This window comes from Pelophylax lessonae (genome assembly GCF_965119305.1).
Source record: "Pelophylax lessonae genome assembly, chromosome: 2".
Classification (NCBI taxonomy): domain Eukaryota; kingdom Metazoa; phylum Chordata; class Amphibia; order Anura; family Ranidae; genus Pelophylax; species Pelophylax lessonae.
The window spans coordinates 295,412,227-295,432,330 of NC_138769.1; the positions used below are offsets into that span (position 1 = coordinate 295,412,227).

The 20,104-nt window shown below is 47.3% G+C and overlaps 1 protein-coding gene across 1 annotated transcript in view; it reads left to right on the forward strand.

Moving 5' to 3' along the window:
• LOC309545509 (glutamine-dependent NAD(+) synthetase-like) overlaps nt 1-16,423 on the forward strand; it is a 46,483-nt gene extending 30,060 nt beyond the window's left edge. Inside the window, exons 12-15 of the mRNA XM_082244722.1 lie at nt 7,363-7,411; nt 14,943-15,045; nt 15,148-15,312; nt 16,288-16,423. Coding sequence (XP_082100848.1) covers nt 7,363-7,411; nt 14,943-15,045; nt 15,148-15,312; nt 16,288-16,298 — 328 coding nt within the window. The 3' untranslated portion in view covers nt 16,299-16,423. The remainder of the gene's footprint in view (nt 1-7,362; nt 7,412-14,942; nt 15,046-15,147; nt 15,313-16,287) is intronic.
• The last annotated feature ends 3,681 nt before the right edge of the window (nt 16,424-20,104 follow it).

Consider the following 20,104-nt stretch of genomic DNA (forward strand, 5'->3'; position numbering starts at 1 on the left):
GTATGGGAAATAACTAGCCATACACACCCGGGTGGGCAACTGCTGGTCAAACAGAAATAGGTTTAATTTGCACCGTCAACAGACACAATTTTTAAACCAAAATCAACTGACGATAAAGAAGCAGGTTCAACACAATAGTGTGACATGAAAGTGTTAATTGAGGACCATGAGGCCGCTCTGCAAATGACATCTGGTGCAACATGAAGGGAAGCCGCCCAAGACGTAGAAATCCCTCTGGTGGAATGAGCCGTCACCACTTCCGGAGGAGCCAGTCCCTTGGCTCTATATGCCCACTGGATGGTCTGAACTATCCAGCTAGAAATTGTTCTGGAAGAAGCCCTCTTGCCTCTGTTCTTTCCATAAAAGAGAACAAATAGATAGTCTGACTTGCGAAAGGAAGCTGTGAACTTCAAGTATGTTTGAAGGACTTCGCCCACATCCAACGGATGGGTACTCTGGTCATCTTGAGACTTGAATGTAGGTAAAACAATCTCTTGGTTGACATGAAAAACTGAATTTACCTTCGGATTGGACCCTAGCATAGGGACCAGGACAACCCGATCAGGAAAAAATGTCAGAAAAGGTTCTTTGCAACCTAGGTCACTAATTTCAGAGACACGTTTAGCCGATGTGATGGCTACTAAAAAGGCCGTCTTCATAGACAGATTCTTAAGGAAGAAGGAATCTCCATGTTCCAAAACTGTTGTTGAGAGAAACTCAAGGACTAGTGGAAGGTCCCATTTGGGGAACCTGGGTTTCCTGGGAGGTCTCATTCTTGACGCACCTCTGAAAAACTGCCGGACCAGAGGATGTTTTGCCCATGAGATCCCCGTGAAGGCAGAGATTGCTGAGATCTGTACTCTGAGAGAGCCAACAGCCAGAGATAGGTCTAAGCCTGTCTGGAGGAACCCCAGAATGTGATGGATCTTAGGATTAGTGATGAAATCGGACTCATTAGACATGTAATCCTCAAACTTAGACCAGATCCTCTCGTAGACTTTGTTGGTGCCCGGTCTCCTGGCACTCATCATTGTGGACATTGCCGCACTTGGACAGCCAAGAGCTTTTAGTCTTTCCCTCTCAAGGACCATGCCATGAGATGTAACTGCGCTGGGCATGGATGCAGCACTGGACCCTGAGATAGAAGGTCCGACCTGAATGGCAGGGGAACAGGATCCCGAAAGCTCAGTTGGAGCAGCAGAGGAAACCAGGGCCTCCTTGGCCAAAACGGAAGAATTGCTATGATTTCTACCCTCTCTCTCCTGAGTCTCTGCAGGAACTTGAATATCACTGGGACCGGGGGAAAAGCATATGCTTTGTGGAACTTCCAGTGGTCCGTCAGAGCATCTACCCCGTAGGCTTGGGGGTAACGCCATCTCGAGTAGAATTTCGTCAGTTTGGCATTGTTTGGAGAGGCAAACAGGTCTACTTCCGGAAGAATCCCCAGAGAGATGACCCACTTGAAGGTTTCTGGATGAAGAGACCATTCGTTGTTGTCTAGATTGGTTCTTGACAGAAAATCTGCCTGAACGTTCTGGACTCCTGGAAGATAAGCAGCTGATAGATTGGCAAGATTCCGTTGGGCCCATGCCATGATCGGTTTCACTTCTTCCAGAAGGGAGGAACTGCGGGTGCCCCCTTGCCTCTTGATATATGCGACTGCCGTCGTATTGTCTAGCCGTAGAAGGACCGAGGACCCTTTCACCAAGTGACGGAAAGCCATGATGGCACGAAAAGCTGCCCGAAGCTCCAGGACATTTGAGACCAACCCGAGGGTGGGAAAGTCCCACCTGCCCTGGGCCACCTCTGACAGGCAGTGCGCACCCCAGCCCGTCTGGCTGGCATCCGATGTCACAACGATCCAAGGAACGGGAACGATCGAATGACAATTCAGGAGATTTTCCCGTTGTAGCCACCAAGACAGACTCGCCCTCATAGAGGATGTTATCCGTACAGGAGTGTCTGGATTCCCAGAGCTCCATTGGCGGAGGAAACCGATTTGAAAGGGCCTCATCCTCCACTGTGCCCACTTGACCATGGGGGCCGTGGAGACCATGGTCCCTATTATTTTCAGACACTGTGATGCCCGAAGATAAGGAGTTGACATTGCCGGTTGTATTCTGCTGCGGATCACCGGAATCTTCTCCACTGGAAGAGAGATGGTGCCTCTGGAGGTGTTGAAGAGTGCCCCCAGGAAGATCAAGGATTTTGACGGATCCAGATGGCTTTTCTCCAGATTCAAGAGCCACCCGAATTCTTGAAGGGTGGAGATTACCTGAGATCTGTGTTGCAGAATCTGTGCTTGGTCTTGAGAAAGAAGAAGCAGATCGTCTAAGTAGTGAAACAGTCGGATCCCTTTCGATCTGATCAGAGCTACAATAGCCAGTAAGATCTTTGAAAAGACTCGAGGTGAGGTGGTAAGCCCGAAAGGGAGACAGGTAAACTGGAGATGCACTTGACCCACGGCAAAGCGAAGAAACTTTTGTAGTTCTGCTGCCACTGGGACATGGAAATAGGCATCTTTTAGATCTATGGAGATCATCCAATCTTCTGGTTGCACCACTTGGCGGATAGTGAAGAGTGTCTCCATCCTGAACCTCTCTTTCTTTATGAAAGAGTTCAGATGAGTCAGGTCTATGACCGGTCTCCAAGAACCGTTTTTCTTTAGCACCATGAATAGAGGTGAATAAAGGCCTTGAAACCTTTCTTCGGCCGGAACTGGGATGACAGCACCTTGAGAGATCAGGGAATCTACGTATGACAGAAGAATTGACTTCTTTTCTTCCACGCGAGGTAGAGCCGTAGGGATGAACCGCAGAATTGGAGTTTCTTCGAAAGACCAAACGTGACCATGAGACACAGTCTTGACGGTCCACTGGTCCGTAATCGAGGCTGCCCAAACGTGCGCAAACTGACGTAGACGAGCTCCTACTCGCAACGCTTGAGCAGGCCTGATATCAAAAAGACTTTGTGGTCTCCCGACCACTAGAAGGTGTTCCCTTGTTGAACTTCTGACCTGTAGGTTGAGATCTTTTCCAATTCTTTCTGAACTCACGTCCAGGCCTGTAAGATCGAGCTTCTCTGGATCGATCCGAACTTGGTTTGTGCTGAAATCTTCTGCGGTCAAACAAACGGCGATCCTGAGGGAGGAAACCTGATTTACCACCAGTGGCACGGGTAATGGCACTGTCCAGCTTGTTACCAAAAAGGGACGCACCCTCAAACGGAATCCTGCACCAGGCTTGTTTGGAAGCAGGATCGGCCAGCCAGGGACGTAACCATAAAGCACGTTTGGCCGTGACAGAAGAGAGCATGACCCGCGCCACCAGGCGAATGATATCAATGGAAGCCTCTCCCAAAAAGGCCGTTGCTAACCTTAGTTCATACACAGCCGAGCTTCTGGCTGCTTCTTCTGAGACACCTTTCAGTGTGGTCTCCACGTTATCTACCCAAGCCTCCATAGCTTTGGATGTGGCTGCAAGGGCTAGGGCTGGCTTGCAGGTCATACCAGCTAACAGATAGATCTTTTTGAGATCCGTATCAATTCGTCTATCCAGACCATCTTTAAATGAGACGGAATCTTCCAAAGGTAGGGTAACGTGTTTGACTAGCCTCATCAAGGCTGCGTCTATTGTAGGTGCAGAATCAAGATGCTTCACTTTGTCGGTCTTAAAAGGATATAACCTGGAAAATTTGGACGATAAGGAATTCTTTCTTTCAACTCCATGCCATTCGTCTGTAATGATTTCCCCCAGCTCATTCAGAAAAGGGAAATGATCCCGTTCTTTCTTGAGATGTTTAAAGTATTTCTTCTGTTTTGCTGGGGAGTCTGCTGGCTCTTCCCATTTTAACGCCTCTTTTACCGCTCTTACTAGCGGAGAGATCATGGCAAAATCAAAACCTGAACTTTGGTCTTCTAGGTCATCCTCACTTTCAGAGGAATCCGAGAAGCGACTCGGCTGGGAAGTGCCTGGCTCTACGTCTTCCCTCTGAGGGAGAACTGGAGTATCAGTTGTATGACCAGACAGCCGGTTGGAATCCCAATCCCTTAAGGATTCTTGCACGATCCGCCTGACCAGGGTTTCCACTGGTGGATCTGGGACTTGTTTTTCCTTGATTGCCCGAGAATAGCAGGCATCACACAAGGATCTATCCTCAGGGACTACAGCCCTACAACCCCAGCAAGATTTGTGTGCGGGGCGGTCAGCATGTCGGGAAGACCGGCTTGGACAATCATCATGGCGCCTAGACCTAGACCTGGATCTATGGTGCCTGGATTTGGATGATGCATGGTGATGGCCTGAAGGTGATCTATCCTTTGATCCCGATGCAGGACGTTGGTCAGACCTAAAAGGGCTGAAAACAAAGGAAAGAAAAGCTCAGGCTACAGTAAGCCAGCTGGCAGACAAGCGAGAGTTAAAAGCTAAAGCTCACCTGTTGCGCAGGGACTGGCCACCGGGGGGCGGTGAGGCATCCATTGCAAATCACAGCGAGATAACCTGCAATAGGAAGGATGTAAGAACTCAATCTTACCTTCCCATAGCCGCCTTTCCCCTCCCCCATTCAAGCAGGACTGACCCAGCACAGGACTTACCAAACACAGGCAGAGACACAGCGTGGGGAGGCCGCCGCAAAAGCCCACAGACATCCCAAGAATGACAGCTCCATCAGCTGTTTAAATTTCCCGGGAGCCGTAAAGCCACGCCCCCCCCGACACCACCGCGTCATGGAGGACCGGAAGTGGCGTGCGCACATGCGCAGACCACTTAGGAACCAAGCCTCGCAATGAACACCCAACTGGGAATCAGGAGGCAGGGGGAGGAGCCGAGAGCGACGGCCTGGAACGCAGGAGCGCTCCAGCCGCCATACTAACCAGGAAGCAAAACGATGTAAAATATAAAAGTAAGCAATACATTACCACCAATACCGACAGAAGGACCTGGAACGCTCCTCAACCGGAGACTAGCGTGTGCGTCAGGGCATAAGGGCCTCCCGCTAGTAGCAAGGACGTTTGGCCAAGCGATGCAGCCCACCTCTCATTCAGGATTTATGGCATCTTCCGGCATCATTTCAAATTGCCCGGGTCCACCCAGTAGTACTGAGATTGCTGGACTAAGGTAGAAAGGCATCATCCAGGAAAGCCACACGCCACCAGGTATGTAAGAAAACGCATCCTATAAGGTAAGACTTCTCTTGCGGAAGGAGGACAAAAAAGGAACACGGCTCCTGGCTTGGAGCAAAAATTTATGGGAGTGGGGTCCTATAGGGTAGGAGAGGAGGCGGAGCCTACCCATACGTGTGCTGCCATGGAGTCTGTCAGGAAAAAGTTGTTGCTGCCACTGGATAGGTATAGTAATATGAAGGACAGAAGTAGGCACATTTCTGTATGTAGTCTATGAAGCTAGCGTCACTGACCTCGTTTCTTTGTAATCTGTATTCTGCTTGGAAGTACTGGAGGAGTGGAAGCTGTTCTGGGTATGAATCCAATCTTACCAATAGCGAAAGTGCTTAATGAACTCCTTATTGATTTCTTATGATTTTAATATAATTTATATTTGGAAAATCTACCCTATTAAGGGGACTTGTCCTGGGTTTAATTATTATCCCAAACTTGGAGCCTTCGCATATTTCCTATTGTAGATCACATGGGAGGATATTGGATCTAAACATGGTCACACTGATCACTTTTACATTTTAGGGCTGATGATTGCTATGGACACAATGGGGGGAGATTTACTAAAGCTGGAGTGTGCAATATCTGGTGCAGTTCTGCATTGAAACCAATCAGCTTCCAGGTTTTAGGCTCCATGTACACGGGACGTTGTTAAAAGTCCCTTTGAATGCTGGAATTTTTAGGACATTTGAAACGTCCGTTCAGACGCGTTTGTACCCGCGTTTAGGGGCGTTTGCGTTTAGAACCGTTCCTAGAGGTCAAAAAAATTATTCCCCTTTAAAATGGAAAAACGCGAACGCTAAATGCGGGTCATCGCGTTCGGACGCGTTCGGACGCGTTCGGACGCGTTTGTGCGTTTGAAACGCCGGGAAACACACGTTCGAACGCAAATAATTGCGTTCTAAAAAAAGTCCCTGAACGCAACTGCCTGCAAATGACTGTAAACGACCCTGTGTACATGGACAGATAAGATAAAATGTAGATGGGTTCAGGGGCTTCTGAAAAAAACGCCCAACTGCTCCTAAACGGCCATTTCCAGCGTCCCGTGTACATGGAGCCTTATTGTCAAAGCTTAAAGCGGTTGTTACCCTAAAAAAAAAAAAAAAAAAGAAAATTGGATCCTGCTCCTTTAAAGCATGTTATACAGCACAGTGCTTGTGCTGTGTCATTTGGCCCCCTGTATTACCTAAAAAACCTGGCTGACCCTGCCAGTTTCTCCCCTCCCCCCACCCCCTGTACACTGACCATGGTGTATCATGGCTGCTGAGCCCTGACACCGTGGTCAGCGTACGTGTCGCTGTCATCCGCAACCCCGCACTGTTCTTCTCTCTGCTCCTCTCCCCTTCCTCCTCCCTGCATGCCAGCTCTTACCAATCCTACCCCCCCCCCTCTTTCCTGCTGCTGAAATACCTTTTAGACCTCACACACAAGCTCCTCTGTTATAAAGCCTCCTATACTGCAGTGTATGTCCTTTGTAAAAAAGATGCCTATTTCTACCTGATTTCACAGCGCAGATCGGCTGTTACGTGACTCTTCGAGGCTCCCTTCCTCCCCGGCTGACGTCTTGGCTCTATCCTCCCCGGCTGACGTCTCGGCTCTCTCTTCCCCTACTCCCTGGCTGACGTCTCGGCTCTCTCCTCCCCTCCTCCCGACTGACGTCAGCGGGGGAATCTCAGCCCCTCCCCCTCTGTCAGATCGGGAGAGGGAGCCTCGAGGAGTCACGTGACCGCCGATCTGCGCTGTGAAATCATGTAGAAATAAGCATCTTTTTTACAAAGGACTTCCACTGCAGCATAGGAGGCTTTATAACGGGAGATTGTGTGTAGTTTATAAAGTGGCTTAACAACCACTTTCCCTGCACGAGCTGAAGTTAGAAGCTGATTGGCTGCCATGCACAGCTTCAACAGATTCTTTGTGCACCAGTTTTAGTAAATCCCCCCCAATATGTATGTGTGTACAATTTTGTGGACATATGGCCATATTTTGTGACAAAAGAATGTGGATTGCAAATTTATTGCACTATTTACACTTCATCATACACAATGTTTTAATGTTCATGCATTTGTACAATTTTTATAATATTTATTTATTGTCCTCTTTAGAGTTGTGCACATGTACATGGTTGTAAAACTTAAATTAGATTTCAAAGTGTACATGAAAAACTAACTTTTTATTTTACTGCTTTCCAGTCTTGGACCAGCCTGTTGGCTTTGGGACTATTTAAGACGTAGTAAACAGGTGAGCATTTTTTTCCCATTATGTAATGAAATACTGTATGTTGTTTAAATAGGATTTATAGTTTTGTATATATTTTTTCATGGTCATGTAAGACAGGCAAATAGGAAATATTGAATATTTTGTATTCTCCTTTCCAGCCAGCAGTTGGCACTCTACTCTCTTTTTTTCATGTTTACCAGGCTATCCATAGCTGTTTTGCTAACAAAAAAGGGAAACTCAATTAACATTGTGTTACTATTAATCTACAAAGAATTTGTCTTTCTCTGTCGCTCATTGACAGACGTAGTCCTCTTGATTAATATCAAATTGGGTTATGCTGCCCTCTACAGGAGTAGGACTAGGCAGAAAGAAAACGTTCTGGCTCCACCTTAGGGGCAGTCCCAGAGGGTATATCCTCTTCCTGTCTGCTACAGGAAATCAGTTTTTTTCTGTCTAGTCAGGAGTAAGGACCTAAGTTCCTTGCTGGGATCTTTTGGTCCTGGCAAGATTTTTTTTTAGGTAGTTGTTTTCTCCAGTTTTCCTGTGAGATCTTCAAGCAAATCACCCCGGATCTGGGCGACGGGCTGGATGTTGAGATCCAGTAGTCACCCCAGCCGGCCTACGAGCGCGTGCAGACCATAGCTCCGCGCTGGGTCAGCCGCGACATATTCAAGTAAGTATGCTGGAACTGGGGGACGGGCTGGATGTTGAGATCCAGTGGTCACCCCAGTTCAGCCTACGAGCGCGTGCAGACCTTAGCTCCGCGCTGGGTCGGCCGCGACATAGTCCCACTGGACGCGGACTGACCCTGCGAGTTAAAACACACGCTTGAACGCCAATGACCAGCAGAGTCACGGCGTCCGTATTGGTCGACAGCCCCCCACCTCGGTGGAGAGGGGTTCTGTTAAGAGAGGGTGCCTGTTAGTTCCGGTATGGTGAGTAGATGTTCCCCCTTTCCCCTGTGGGGTTTTTGGGATACGGGCCCCTCTGTGTATGGTCGGACCTTTTTTGGACAATTAAGGTTCCACCTCTAGCCTATGACATATGCACATATCTCCCTGGGAGACTGTGATTTGATTTGAGAGCTGACGCTCCAGCAGGCTTGGTTTGGGAGCTGACACTCCAGCAAACTTGGTACCCCAGTAAAACTTGGTTTGGGAGCTGATACTCCAGCAAACTTGGTTTGGGAGCTGACACTCCAGCAAACTTGGTACCCCAGTAAAACTTGGTTTGGGAGCTGATACTCCAGCAAACTTGAGTTAGGAGCTGACACTCCAGCAAAACTTGGTTTGGGAGCTGACACTCCAGTAGACTTGGTTTGGGAGCTGACACTCCAGCAAACTTGGTACTCCAGCAAAACTTGGTTTGGGAGCTGATACTCCAGCAAACTTGATTTGGGAGCTGACACTCCAGCAAACTTGGTTTGGGAGCTGACACTCTAGGGGAGCTGACACTCTAGCAGCCTTGGTTTCCCCAGCAGGCTTGGTCCCCACGGAAGCCTGGGTCAATTGACTACATTGAAATAGAACAGACTGGCATTTAAGTAGGAGGCAAGCACCTACCTTATATTAAGGGATATAGAAGCTATCGCCATCCTCCCCGCAGGCCGCACTTACAGGCTGCCGCCAGCCTTTCTTAGCCGTTTGCAGGCCGCTGCTGTCCTCTGGCTGTAGACCGCATTAGATCGGCAGTCCGCCGCCATTTTGCTGTAGACCGCATGTTAGACTTCAGTGTCTACATAGGCCGCCCGCAGGTCACGCAGGCCGCCATTTTGCCGTAGCCTGGTGTCTCCTGCAAGGGGGCGGCCATGTTTGATGTGCCCAGCCTACCTCGAGGAGTAGCTGGGAGCGCCGGAAGGCGTGCAAAGGGGGCGGAGTCACTTCCTTTTACACGGGAAAGCTAGTACAGGACTTCCCAGTCTGCATAGGACTACGCTGACAGCAGTTTGAAAGAAACTTCTCTGCATCGGGTGGTGAGCCCTTGGGGTCTCTCTCTCTCTGTGGGGGTCCAAAAGCAGGTACGCTGAGGGGCGCTATCGCGCTGGGGGATTACAGATAAAAAAAAAAAGAGATTTTTTATTTTTCAAATTTTTCACTGGCAAGTGTCCTGGATTAGCATGGACCCTGCCACACATGTATCTCCACCTGATCCCCTCGAGGTGGCTGCAGGACCCTCCAGTTTCCCACTTACTATTGATGCATTATCAGCAGTTTTAGAGTCTTTTGTATCCCGGGTGGAAGTGGCCTGTCAGGGACAGGGCGCAAGGAAGCGACCCTCGCCTACCCCCATTTCATCTGAAACTTCAGATTCAGAGTCTGAGCCTGTCACTGCAGGTGCAGGTACCTCATCTGGGGTTTGTATCTCGGGTACTGTCTCTTCAGACAGTGAGGAGGATGTTTCGGCATCTACCATAGCCCGAGAGGAAGCGTTGGTGAACGCACTAATTGTATCTGTCCGAGAAACCTTAGGACTGCAGGTTACACCGTCAGAAGTAGCTGAGTCTGAGATCCCTTTTGGTACTAATAAACGGACCAAAATGGCGAAAGTATTTCCCTTGCCCAAATGTTTCGGTACTGCAATTAAGGAAGAATGGGGTCATCCAAAACGAACCCCTGCTATTTCCAAACGCATTATTAGGCGTTATCCGTTCGAGGAATCCCTCCTCAAGAAATGGACAGTACCACCTCTGGTGGATTCACCAATTTCCAGATTGAATAAAGCTACGGTTATCCCATTGGAGGACGCTCCGTCCTTTAAGGATCCAGTGGATCGCAAGGTGGAAGCTGTGTCTCACGCCATTTTTTCCCTGATTGGGTCAGCCTTCAGACCAGTAATTGCTATTGGTCTGGTTTCACAAACTGTGACAGAATGGACCAAGTGGTTACGCCGGGACTTAGAGGGGAGAGACATCCCCCAGGCGGTATCAGATCTGCTGGAACAGATGATACAAGGGCTACAGTTAGTCTGTGACGCTGCTCTAGACGCCACTCCATTGTTGGGGCGGGCTTCAATTTCAGCAGTGGTCCTCAGGCGTACACTGTGGCTAAAGTGTTGGTCAGCGGACCAAGGTTCCAAGAAAGCTTTGGCTAATCTCCCCTTTCAGGGGGAGCGCCTATTTGGGGCTAACTTAGATGAGATTATCAAGGATCTCACTGGAGGCAAGAGCACTTTTTGCCACAAAGTACCAAGGGTAAAGGACCTCGTCAGAGACGGGGGCCTTCCTTTTCCGCTCCTAAGAAATTTTTTCGCCCCACGGGCGACAAAGCAAAGCCCTCCAAAACTCCTTCAGGAGGTTTCAAGGGGCGCTGGTCGGGCAAACAAAAGTCCGGCTCTTCCAGACCTGAAAATAAGACTACTAAAGCCTGAAGGTGCGCCCCCACCCATAGCTGGGGTGGGGGGACGTCTTCGCCGGGTTTCCGGATCCATGGCTTTCCAGAATCCCGGACAAGTGGGTCTGCGAAGTCATACGGTCAGGTTACAAGATCGAGTTTCAATCTCTCCCACCGGTGCGATTCTTCCCTTCCAACATCCCACTATCCCCAGATCGCCTAGAAGCTCTGCGGGGGGCGGTCACGGATTTAATGCAACAAGGAGTGGTGGTCCACGTTCCTTGGACAGATCGTTTTCAAGGGTTTTATTCGAACCTTTTCACAATACCAGAAAAGAGGGCAAGGTGCGTCCAATTATGGACTTAAGAGCACTCAATCTTTTTGTCAAGGTACAAAAATTCAAGATAGAGTCCATTCGCACAGTAGCGGCCTCCCTGCATCAGGGGGATTTTCTGGCGTCCATAGACATCTAGGATGCCTATCTTCGCATTCCTATTTACGCAGGACATCAGCGTTTCCTGCGTTTTTCCGTAAAGAGAACCATTATCAGTTTGTGGCGTTACCTTTTGGTCTCGCCTCGGCTCCTCGGGTCTTCACAAAGGTGTTGGCGCTGTTGCGGCAACGAGACATATCGATTCTAGGTTACCTAGACGATCTTCTGCTCCGTGCAGAGTCTCCGCAGACTCTGTTGCTAACTTGGAGATCACCATAACCTCTTTGCAAGAGTTCGGGTGGCTGGTGAACTTACAGAAGTTTTCTCTGGTTCCCACCAGGAGGCTGGAAGATCTGGGTCTAATTTTTAGACACATCCAGGGCAAAAGTGTTTCTCCCTGCGGAGAAACTCCAGAAGTTTCAATCAACTATTCAGTTGTACTATCTGACAACTGGCCTTCCCTTCGGACTTGCATGAGAGTCCTGGGTTTGATGGTGGCTTCTTTCGAAGCAGTATCATTTGCCCAGTCCCATACCCGAATCCTTCAAAAAGAAATTCTTCTCAAATGGAATCGGAATCCAGATTCCATGGACAATCGGATCCGACTGAGCGAGCGGACCAGGAAGTCTCTGGTCTGGTGGCTTCGGTCTCCGATGCTCAGCAGGGGAAGTCATGTCTTCCAATAGATTGGACGTTTTTCACCACGGATGCCAGTCTATCCGGGTGGGGAGGAATTCTCGGCAGAGTATCCGCTCAGGGGCTTTGGTCCCTGGAAGAGTCCAGGTTACCGATAAATGTATTGGAACTGAGAGCGATCAGACTTTATCTGATTCACTGGACTGAGCAGCTCCAGGGCAGCCCGGTTCGGATCCAGTCGGACAACGCCACGGCTGTGGCTTACGTCAATCACCAAGGCGGCACCAAGAGTGTCCTGGCGGCCATAGAGTGACCAGCATTCTTTATTGGGCGGAACGATTGTTCCAGCTCTCTCCGCGGTATTCATTCCGGGGGTGGAAAATTGGCAGGCAGATTATCTCAGCCGTCAGATTCTGGATCAAGGGGAATGATCTCTTCATCCAGAGGTATTCCACCAACTGTGCCTCTGTTGGGGCACCCCGAATGGGATCTGTTGGCATCTCGGCTCAACAGGAAAGTGCGGAGGTTTGTGGCTCGCTCCCGCGATCCTCTAGCAGACGCCGCAGACACGCTGATCGCCCCGTGGCAGTATCAGCTACTGTATGCCTTCCCTCCTCTCAAGTTGCTGCCGAAAATTCTTCTCAGGATAGAGGTGGAGAGAATCCCAGTTACCCTGGTAGTTCCGGACAGGCCTAGTCGGGCCTGGTACGCCGACCTGGTCAGGCAGGTCGCAGACGTTCCTTGGCGACTTCCTCTCAGGGAGGATCTGCTGTCGCAGGGACCGATCTTCCATCTTGCTTTACGATCGATGGCTTAATGGCTTGGCGGTTGAGAGCCAGGTGCTGAAGGACAAGAGATTGTCAGCTTCAGTTATTCCTACTCTAATTAAAGCGAGGAAAGTGACTTCCAGAAAGATCTATCATCGCATATGGAAGTCTTATATCGCGTGGTGTGAATCTCTTGGGTTTCCTCCACGTTCTTATTCGGTGAACCGAATCTTGGCTTTTCTGCAACAGGGGGTTGAGCAGAAGCTGGCCTTGAGTGCTATCAAGGGTCAGGTTTCAGCATTAGCAATCTTCTTTCAGAAGCTTTTGGCTACTCATTCCTTGAATTTCATCCAGGGGGTGCGACACCTGGCTCCGCCAGTGCGCGCGCCTTTACCACCCTGGGATCTTAATTTGGTGCTGTCGGTTCTTCAGAAACCTCCCTTTGAAAATATCAGGGAGATTCCCTTGCTTACTTTATCCCAGAAGGTGGCCTTCTTGGTGGCTATCACTTCTGCACGCAGGGTGTCAGAACTGGCTGCATTATCCTGTTGTTCCCTATATCTGGTGGTTCATAGGGATAAGGTTGTTCTTCGTCCGAATCCATCCTTCCTTCCTTCCTTCCTAAGGTGGTTTCAGAGTTTCATTTGAATAAGGACATTGTATTGTCTTCCCTGTGTCCTAAGCCCAGTCATCCGTGAGAATTCGCGTTGCATTCCTTGGATGTAGTTCGGGTGATCAGGGTATATTTGAATACTACGGATTCATTTCGTAAGACGGATTCACTGTTGTGATCACGGATGGCCCTAAGAAGGGGTTGCCTGTTTCTGCCGCGACCATCTCTAGATGGATCAGACAGACGGTGGTATAGGCTTATTCTATTTAAGGGTCGGGATCCCCCGTTCCCTGTTAAGGTGCACTCTACTCGGGCGCTTAGTGCTTTCTGGGCCTTCCGCCATCAGGCGTCAGTGGTTCAGGTTTTTAAGGCGACTACTTGGTCGTCGGTTCATACCTTTACAAAATTGTATAAGGTTGATGTGCTGGCATCGTTGGATGCCTCTTTTGGCCGCAAGGTTCCTGCAGGCCGCTGTTTGAGGAGACTGTTGGTCTACCTCGAGGGTTTGTTGGGTAGGTCTCATCTGTTTGCTCGATGAGTCCCTTGATACTTCTGGTTGGCTCCGGTTGGGCCTTCTGGATTTTGATTCTGTTCCCACCCCTCATTTGTGGCACTGCTTTGGGACTTCCCAATTTGATATTAATCAAGAGGACTACGTCTGTCAATGAGCGACAGAGAAAAATGGATTTTTGTAAGATCTTACCGTAAAATCCTTTTCTCTTAGCTCATTGACTGACGTAGTACCCGCCCCTCTATCATTGAGTTGGGTTGGGTTAAATTCTCTGACACTGCTTTGTGACAGAACTGATTTCCTGTAACAGACAGGAAGAGGATATACCCTCTGGGACTGCCCCTAAGGTGGAGCCAGAACGTTTTCTTTCTACCTAGTCCTACTCCTGTAGAGGGCAGCATAACCCAATTTGATATTAATCAAGAGGACTACGTCTGTCAATGAGCTAGGAGAAAAGGATTTTACGGTAAGATCTTACAAAAATCCATTTTTTATGCCATTTCCAGGGCCTGCTTGAAAAAAGAAAAATCCTACTTCTGATGTGCATAAGGATGCCACATATGTGTGCATTATTTGTTTTTTTTTTTTTGTACCCTTTTATAGGGCCAGAAAAATGTTCTTATTTTTTTTCTGTATTAGTAAAAGAAAACTGGCCCAAAAAGTGAAAAAAAAAAAAAAAAAAGATTTTTTATATTAGCTGTATAAGTAGTTATTATTCATTTATTACTATGACCCACCATAAAAAAAGGACATTTTCACACTCTTCATGCACATGAGGATACCAGTAAAGGGTGAGCAAGTGGGTAAAGTGTAGGTATGAGCTCAGGCTTGATGGGATTCTAGTCTGAACCTGTCTGAGCGATCCCACCAGGAAGGGGTCATCTGTCCATGGCCAATCCTAAGCAGCGGAGGGATTGCCCGCCCCTCAGCCACATGTAAACAAGGGGTGTGTATACAGAGAGTCGGGGAATGACTCAGCCACCTAAAAATGGCCGTGGACAGCTTCCTAGAGGGAATGTTTAGGTTGGTTCAGACTAGGATCAGAACACACCTGAGGTCATCCCTTGTAAACTGCTCCAAGATATGTATTTCAAAGGTACATTAAGCTGTTTGCCAGGATTTAGACTTTACCTATGAGTCTGAGCCCCCAGGACCATGAGCCTGGAGCAACCTACATCTAATATCACATATTGTGTCACAACTGTTCATTCCCATTTATATAAGGGCAGCTTTATTAATAATATCTTTGTATGGCTTTTCCAGGGAGGGTTCCTTCTTCCTCTCAGTGGTGGGGTAGACAGCTCTGCTGTAGCCTGTATTGTGTACTCTATGTGCCGCCTTGTATGCCAGGCTGTGGATATGGGAAGTAAGTGCACCTATCAAATCCTTTAATAAAATACAATATTAGTAAATGTAAGTAAGATATTGGCAAAATAATACATAAAATACTTGTATTTTGTTCTTCTAGATGAAGAAGTGCTGTGTGATGTACGTCAGATAGTCGGTGATCAATCCTATGTGACTACAACTCCCAATGAGCTCTGCAACCGTCTGTTGACCACTTGTTACATGGCGACTGAGAACTCCTCTACTGAGACTCGAGAAAGAGCCAGCATGCTGTCACAGCAAATAGGCAGGTACCTGAGAAGGCAGAGGACACTATAATGGCCATACACGTAGACATTTGTTATCGATATATAGTAGGTGCAAACGATCACAAAAACAATTGCTTAATCCTCAATTAAAATATAGAATGATGCAACACACGTGGTATTGTGTCACGCTTTTCATTTGACGTAAACTTAAACGTAAATTATGATCGATTTGTCAAAAACATTGCAATTGGAAACTATTCTTCAATTGATCTGTATTATGAACAGTTCTCTGACACACGCAGATATTTGTTTAAGTAAGCAGAAGGGAATTTAAAAAAATTCCAGAGATTGACGTAGCAGAATAAAATTTGATCAAGAGCTTTCTAAATCTATTGAATGGAGGATTTCTGTTTTGGTTCTTTATTAGATACAGTAGATTGATCAATAGACTGTAGAGGATATAGATAAACTGTAGATATGATTGAAATCGATATGATAATATAAATATACATAGATATGGATGATGTAGAATAGAGATATAGATATCTTTGCTTTTCTATCTGAATCTGAAGTAACAATAAAACACGACCTAAAAAATTGTAAATCGTTTTTTTTTTTTTTTTTTTGGATAGAGCAAAGGGGGATTAAAACTACTGCTCGGTTATTTTTACGCTGTCTATATACTGTTTATATTTATCTTCAGTTACTATCCCAGAGATGCAACCTTTTTCCAAATTATCCAAAACCCCAAAAAATAAAAAATAAAAACTATAGATGCACTTCAACTATTTTCAATATTTTTTATTTCAGTTATCACCTGACCCCAACCATTGACACCGCTGTGAAGGCTATTATTGGCATTGGTTATTTTTATGCTGTCTATGTACTGTTTATATTTATCTTCAGTTACTATCCCAGAGATGCAACCTTTTTCCAAATTATCCAAAACCCCAAAAAATAAAAAATAAAAACTATAGATGCACTTCAACTATTTTCAATATTTTTTATTTCAGTTATCACCTGACCCCGACCATTGACACCGCTGTGAAGGCTATTATTGGCATTTTTACTTCCGTGACCGGTAAAGTCCCCCAGTTTCGTGTTCATGGTGGAACCAGACAGGAGAATCTGGCACTTCAGAATGTCCAGGTAACTTCATTCCTTTCATAAAAGCTAAAGCATGTATAGAGGGCTCAGCTTTTCTGTAAATGTTTCCTTTATAATTGTAAAGTTCTTCTGGTGTAAAATGTACCACATTTACCCCCTGCCCAACTTCATGGAATTTTGCTATACTGTAGTTAGGCCCTAGATACAAAGAGCAAGCTGCAGTGGGTGAGGATTGAGTCTCAGAAAAAGGATCTTATCCAAGAAATGTGAATTTTGGGTATTGAAAGCTTTAGGCATTATAAAAACTGCATGGTGTCTCCATAACCATCTGTGGCTTTTACACACCCAACCACTTACACACCTTTACTGACACCACTTCTTTAGGGTAAATAAATCCACCCTGAGCTTCCTAGATCAGTCTACCCAAAATGGATTTTATATTTTTTGTTTTATTTTATTTTTAATTTGTATTCAACATACAGAATTAGGAGATACAATGACAACAGCCTGACCAGTCATACATTAAGGACCATATAAGACAGTGGTATCCAAACTGCAGACCACAGGCCGGATATTGCCCTTTGCTTTCCTTTATCCGGCCCTTGGGCCACTATTCTTCCCACTGATACCAATTTTGGGACACCATTCCGCCCACTAACACCAATGATGGGACACTATTCCTCCCACTGACATAAAAGATAGGACACTGTTTCTCTCACTGACACCAATGATGGTGCACTATTCCTTACCATTCATCACAATGACACCAATGATGGAACACCTTTCCTAACAATGACACAATGATGGGACACCATTCCTCCCAATGACACAATGATGGGACACCATTCCTCCCAATGAAACAATGATGGGACACCATTCCTCCCAATGAAACAATGATGGGACACCATTCCTCCCAATGACACAATGATGGGACACCATTCCTTCCACTGACTCAATGATGGAGACACCATTCCTCCCTATGACACAATGATGGGACACCATTCCTCCCACTGACACGATGGGACACAATGATGGGACGCCATTCTTCCCACTGACACAATGATGGGGCGCCATTTCTCCCAGTGACACAATGATGGGGCGCCATTCCTCCCACTGACACAATGATGGGATGCCATTCCTCCCACTGACGGCAATGATGGGACGCCATTCCTCCCACTGACGGCAATGATGGGACGCCATTCCTCCCACTGACGGCAATGATGGGACGCCATTCCTCCCACTGACGGCAATGATGTGACGCCATTCCTCCCACTGACAGCAATGATGGGACGCCATTCCTCCCACTGACCCAATAATGGGACGCCATTCCTCCCACTGACACAATGATGGGATGCCATTCCTCCCACTGACAGCAATGATGGGACGCCATTCCTCCCACTGACAGCAATGATGGGACGCCATTCCTCCCACTGACAGCAATGATGGGACGCCATTCCTCCCACTGACAGCAATGACGGGAAGCCATTCCTCCCACTGGCAGCAATGACGGGAAGCCATTCCTCCCACTGGCAGCAATGACGGGACGCCATTCCTCCCACTGGCAGCAATGACGGGACGCCATTCCTCCCACTGGCAGCAATGACGGGACGCCATTCCTCCCACTGGCAGCAATGACGGGACGCCATTCCTCCCACTGACAGCAATGACGGGACGCCATTCCTCCCACTGGCAGCAATGACGGGACGCCATTCCTCCCACTGGCAGCAATGACGGGACGCCATTCCTCCCACTGGCAGCAATGACGGGACGCCATTCCTCCCACTGGCAGCAATGACGGGACGCCATTCCTCCCACTGGCAGCAATGACGGGACGCCATTCCTCCCACTGGCAGCAATGACGGGACGCCATTCCTCCCACTGGCAGCAATGACGGGACGCCATTCCTCCCACTGGCAGCAATGACGGGACGCCATTCCTCCCACTGGCAGCAATGACGGGACGCCATTCCTCCCACTGACAGCAACGACGGGACGCCATTCCTCCCACTGACAGCAGTGATGAGGTACTATTCCCCACACTGTCAACAATGGAACACTATTCCTTCCACTGACATCAATGACGTGGCATAATTATATTTGCTATAGATATTAATGATGGAACACTATTACTCCCACTGACACCAATGCTGGGATGCTTTTCTTCACAGTGACCCCAACAATGGGACACTATTCCTTCCACTGACACTAATGGTGCGGCATAATTTTTTCCACTGATATAAATGATGAAACGCTATTCCTCTCACTGACACAAAGATGGGGCACTATTCCTCTCACTAATACCAGTAATAGGGCACTATTCCTCCTACTGATCACAGGCACTATGTAGTCCTTGTCCTCCCACTGATCATGAAGCCTGAGATATTGTCCACTCTTTATGATGCTGGGGCATTTTCTACTCCCACTGACCACAGCCGGCCCACTTAAATTCTGAAGGACAATTAACTAAATCTTTGCTTAGAAGGTTTGGTGACCCCTGGTATTGGATGTAACAATGCTTCTTGGATGGGTGAATAGAGAAGATAATGCCATGTGGTGCATGGCTATGGCAAGGGTATTAGTGCCAGAGCATAGACATGGAATGCGATTGAAAAATCATATTATCACTTTTGAAACTAGAGGGTGTATATAGTTGCTATAGATTGGTCTATTAGACCTCCAATGTCTCCCCGGCCCTCCAATGTAGCAAATCAAGACCGAGACTGATTTATATTGAACATTTGTAAACACCGCTAAGAACTGCACAGATACTAGATTTCAGTTGATTGTGTCATCAATCCAGCACTTCAATCCAGGAAGTAGATGGAGACCCTGGCTTGTGCCTTAGCAAAGATGGTGCCGTCCTTCTGTAGAGAAATGTCAGGAGGAGTATTATGATCTGATATCTGGAATACCTGGAAGTGTTACTCTAATGCATTATTGAGCATGCATGTGTTTAATATGAAACCATATATTTGATGCTAGGTCCACTCTAAATGATATTGTCATGTCACTTCTTTCCACAGGCCCGATTAAGGATGGTGATGGCGTACTTGTTTGCTCAGCTCAGCCTCTGGACACGTGGCTTACCAGGAGGACTGCTAGTTCTCGGATCAGCTAATGTGGATGAAAGGTTAGATCGGCCATTTATATATTAAACCAATGACAATAAATGTAGAATATGAATTGTGACACATTTTTAAGGAAATATAATTTAAAATGGTTGAGAAATCCAGACATCTAGTTTAATTCTAGTCAGAATTCTAGCCGGAATCTTTTTTGGGGGGAAAATAGTTTGTTCTCCAGCCTTTTGTCTAGACCAGAATAACGTCAATTGGCAGGTCTAAACATAACCGCCAATCACGTTTAACTTCCGTGAAACTAAGAGGGGTATATGCTAATGCCAGGAGCCTAGATAATAAAATGGATGAATTGGAAATGTTAGTACATGAGGATGACATAGACCTTGTGGGAATAATAGAGACTTGGTTCGACCCCTCACATGACTGGCTGGCCAATATCCAAGGGTATTCGGTGTACCGGAAGGACAGGGTAGGAAAAAGAGGGGGAGGGGGAGGGGTATGTCTCTATGTCAATAACAATATAAAGGTGATAGAAAGGAGTGACATTACGGATGGGATGAGCATGGATTTAGAATCTGTGTGGGTTGAACTCCATAGGGAAGGAGAAAAGGGAAAAGTAGTTGTGGGGGTTTGCTATAGGCCAC